Below are 5,000 nucleotides of genomic sequence, written 5' to 3' on the forward strand. Positions count from 1 at the left end.
GAAGGGGCTAGAGTTCGATCCCAGTATGAGGTAGAAATTTACTCCTATTTGAGCACAATATTGTGTTGATTTTCATACATATATATGTATATATATGCATATATATACTGTATATTATATATATATATATATATATATATATATATATATATATATATATATATATATATATATATATATATATATATATATATATATATTTATGTGTATATATATATATATATATATATATATATATATATACACATATATACACATATACATATTACATAAGAAAGGACGTGGCAATATATAAGTTTTAGGATGAACTATGTTTAGAAATATTGTTGAATAGATCGATAGATAGATAAATATGTTATTCGTATGCTGATGGAATATCATTCAGTCAAAATTGCGTTTAATTGTCAGGTAAAAGGGTTTTTTAAAAAAAATGCTTAAATTGTTTATATTAGTAATGATAAAATTAATAACATTATTATTATTATCATTATCATTATTATTATTATTATTATTATCCATAATTAAATACAATTCATTTTGATATTCTATTTATCAATGATAATCAACTCAAAGGGTTTTTTTACACTCTCTCTCTCTCTCTCTCTCTCTCTCTCTCTCTCTCTCTCTCTCTCTCTCTGACACGATTCCACTCCTGCACATGTAGGTCGGAAGTAGTTTTCTAGGGAGGATGTGACAGGATTCCTCCGTCTTCGTGACTTTTACATTCCCCGAGTTGCCATCTATCCTCATTTTATGATCCTTCCAATTAATAGGATTTATTCAATCCTGTTATAAGGTGGGAACATATCTTCGTCTACTTACATCAACCATCTGTTTGCTTTTTAGTTCTAATTGCAACCCATCGCCATTCAGTCAGAAAACGAGATTATTCACTTATTTTGTTGAATAAGAGTGGCTTGTTGGAAATGATTCAATTGTAATAAATCAAATTACTCAGGAAAATACGAAGGAAGAGGCAAAGGCAGATATGAAAAGTCACTCTTGTCATGTTTATCGACATTTATAATTTTTCTCACATGCAACTACATTTATGAAGAGCTTTTGTTAACCCTCTCATTTTGCGAATGTGTTATGTAGTTCTTTACAAACTTCACAGTATCTCTCTCTCTCTCTCTCTCTCTCTCTCTCTCTCTCTCTCTCTCTCTCTCTCTCTCTCTCTCCGTGTAATCACATCACATCGATAGATGCAGTTAGCATTTTCCACTTAAAAGAAATATGTGCTCTTTTTATCCTCCTCTTCGTACCTTAAACGCAGGCAAGGGTACGTCAAGTGTACCAACCTTCTACCCCTAAATTATTATTATTATTATCATCATTATTATTATTATTATTATATTATTATTATTATTATTATTAATGTTATTATTATTAATATTATTGTTATTATTATCATCAATAGTATTATTATTATTATTAATATTATTATTATTATTATTATTATTGTTATTATTATTATCATCAATAGTATTATTATTATTATTATTAATATTATTATTATTATTATTATTATTGTTATTATTATTATTAATATTATTTATTATTATTATTATTATTATTATTATTATTATTATTATTATTATTATTATTAAAAGTTACGCTATAATCCTAGTAGGAAAAACGATGCTATAAGCCCAAAGGCTCCAACAGGGAAAAATAGTCCAGTGAGGAAATGAAACAAGGAAATAAATAAACTATAGGGGAAGAATAAGCAATCGTAAAAAATATTTCAAGAACAGTAACAACATTAAGTAGATCCATCACATATAAACTATAAAAACAACAAAACAAGAGGAAGAGAAATAAGATAGAACAGAATGCCCAAGTATAAACCTAAGCAAGGGAACTCTAATCTAAGAAAAATCATTTTTACCTACTTAATTCCAACTATCATTTACAACAAATAACAACCTCGAGTTGTTTATGGTTGTATCTTTTCCATATTTCCCAGCGTTGGTTGCTTAAAGGTGAGTTTTTTATCACCCTTCCAGATGAAGGGTTTCAATGTTTTTTTTTTTTTTGTGAAAAACTTAAATTTGAAGGTATTCTGTATTTTCTTCGAATTTTCATAATTCAATGAATAAGAAACGAAGAATAATAATCAAATATTGAAAAATCATGAATGTCATATGCATATCAACTGAAATAAAATTCAACACAAAGGCGAAGATATTTCAATAAAAAAATACTTGTATGTTAATGGTAACAAAGTAGAAATATATATATATATATATATATATATATATATATATATATATATATATATATACATATATATATATATACATATATATATATATATATATATATATATATATATATATATATATATATATCGATATATATATAATTCTTCTTTCAAAATTAGGTCATTAATACGACTTGTTCATCTCTTCGAAATTTATAAATGCATCATCCAATTATACACGGAATATTCTTATCATATAAATACAATAAATACTGTACGTAGACCTAATACCGGTCATGGTTCGAAATCGGCAGAGAGTCGTGACCGAAGAAGGGATATAGGCTTCTTCTTATTCGTATCTGGAGGAGGAATCTCCCTCGCGGGCTCGACGAGCATCTTGTTCAGCGGCGAAGGCGATCTGGTCGAGGACGAACTGGGGAATCGGGTGGGGGAATTCGGGAGCCACCGGCAGGAAGGGTGACTCGGGCTGGAAGCCGTTCTCGTTAGCCACGTATTTCATTTCGACCACGGTGCCGTCAGGGGCAGTGTATCTGTCGGTTGGTGAGGGTTGAAAGGAATAGTCAGTTTATGATAGTGGTGAATGATCATTGTAAACAACGTGTTTTGTACATTCTTCATAGAGGAAAAGAAGACAGTGTTTGTATAACCCAAAAGAATACCTTGAAAATTAATGAAAAATTAATGAAAATTATGAAAATAATAAAGAAATGGCACCTATAAAACAACTTTAGCATGGAGCATGACGTTATGGAAATGGATTAAGTCAAGGTGTTGCTTTGTTAGACCAAACAAAGTTCTCAGTGAGCTTCATGGGGGGTCGGAATATGCGCGTACATCCTGCTTGGGATCAAGTGTTCAGGTGTGTATTACAAATTATGAACACTCGGGGAAAATCTGCAGCGTTCAATGCATATGTTAATATCATCTTCCAAAGTGACACGGACCGAGTCAGTCATTGAGATTTTTAAGATTACATTTTAACGAAAAATTCAGGAATAATTTGGTGAAAGATGCCAAGAATATTAGTGAAGATTAGATGTCGGAGCAGACAGACTTGCTAGCAGCATGCATTCAAGAAAAGGTACGAAATATACAGTAAATTTAGTCATTTTAGTAAAAGAATTTAAATCCCCTTACAATTTGAAAAAGCAGATAAACAGGTAAGAATTGCATCCTAAAACCACAAATTAAAATACAACCAATGAATTGATTGCTGCATTAGGAGCGGAACAAAGGGCAGGCGGGAAAATGAGAGAGAGAGAGAGAGAGAGAGAGAGAGAGAGAGAGAGAGAGAGAGAGAGAGAGAGAGAGAGAGAGAGAGAGAGAGAAAGGGGGGAAGGGGAAATCTGTCGAATAGTAGATACAGTACAACAGATGAAATTCAGGATGATAATTACAGAGACAAACAGACAGACAAGGGAAACAGAAAATGAGCAGGAAAATTGGCAGAGAAGAATCAGTGGAATAACTGTATTATTACCTGTATAGTCTCATGAGAGAGAGAGAGAGAGAGAGAGAGAGAGAGAGAGAGAGAGAGAGAGAGAGAGAGAGAGAGGGGTGGGTATTAGGATAACAGGAAGCCTCTCACCTGTATTGTCCGGCGCTACCAATTGCCCCGGATTCCCCAACTGGAGACCCGGATTGGGAGAGCAGGATGCCATTGGCAGTTTCGACATCAACGTTGTACCTTCCATCGTCCTCGCTGAGGCGATCATCTTTCACGATGGCCGCCTGGTTGTCTCTCTCCCTGTCGGCGTCGGTGTACAAGGAAGGGGCGCCAGAGGCCACCAGCACAACAGCAGCGAGCAAAATCTGTCGGAGATTGAAGGCGTGAAAGGATCAGATGATGACTGAAATGGAGCGAGAAAATTGTACGAAAACCCCAAATTCGATTCTTCACAAAAAAGTGTTTATATATATATATATATATATATATATATATATATATATATATATATATATATATATATATATATATATATATATTATTTGTGTGTGTATGCAAGCAATCGGAGGAGTGACTTGAGGATAGAAAACTCTCCGTTTATGTTTTCTTCCTAAGATGTATGGAGGTGAGCCAAGAGGAACGCGAGAGAACAGACTTCACTGGCCCATCACGACAACTGTAACGAAACTGTAACTGGAAACCACTACCTGAGACCACTCACCAATTTCATGATGGTGGTTAGAGAGAAACTGTTGGCTGGGAGAGTCTCCCCAACATCTTTTATAGTGAGCAGCCCTAAAGCGGTGCCAAGTCCTAGCCTACTGGAGGGCACGCCCTTGGCAGTCGAGGCTTCCCTTTGCCCTTCACTTATGGCCCACTTCTTGACCCTGTCCCCACCTTCTTCCCTAAGTAACAAGATACCCAGAAAGGGTTGTCGAAGGATCTGTCCCCCATATATCTCTCTCTCTCTCTCTCTGACTCTCTCTGTCCAGGACGAGTTTCTCACATCCTTTTCATTTGGACCGAAAGAAAACTGGAGGCGGCGATGAAAGTTTCCCTTTGGATTTCAGTCTCTCATTTATCTTTTCCTTCTTCTCCTTCTTTCTTCTTCTTCTTCTTCTTCTTCTTCTTCTTCTTATTATTATTATTATTATTATTATTATTATTATTTAACTATTGTCATTATTATTATTTTCATTAATATTATTATTATTATTATTATTATTATTATTATTATCATTATCAAAACTATTATTATTATTATTATTATTATTATTATTATTATTATTATTATTATTATTATTATCATTATTATTATTATTACTA

General features: G+C 33.0%; 2 protein-coding genes across 2 annotated transcripts in view; both read right to left on the bottom strand.

Annotated features, from left to right (window-relative positions):
• Positions 1-5,000, bottom strand: part of LOC137620333 (cuticle protein AMP1A-like) — a 257,324-nt gene that overhangs the window by 165,967 nt on the left and 86,357 nt on the right. The window lies entirely within an intron of this gene.
• Positions 2,404-4,583, bottom strand: LOC137620330 (cuticle protein AM1159-like). The gene is made up of 3 exons (XM_068350565.1): positions 4,396-4,583; positions 3,816-4,039; positions 2,404-2,757 (listed from the first exon to the last, which is right to left on the bottom strand). The coding sequence occupies exons 1-3, from the start codon at positions 4,402-4,404 to the stop codon at positions 2,556-2,558; spliced, it is 435 nt and encodes a 144-aa protein (XP_068206666.1). The 5' UTR covers positions 4,405-4,583; the 3' UTR covers positions 2,404-2,555.

This window comes from Palaemon carinicauda, chromosome 26 (genome assembly GCF_036898095.1).
Source record: "Palaemon carinicauda isolate YSFRI2023 chromosome 26, ASM3689809v2, whole genome shotgun sequence".
Lineage (NCBI taxonomy): Eukaryota > Metazoa > Arthropoda > Malacostraca > Decapoda > Palaemonidae > Palaemon > Palaemon carinicauda.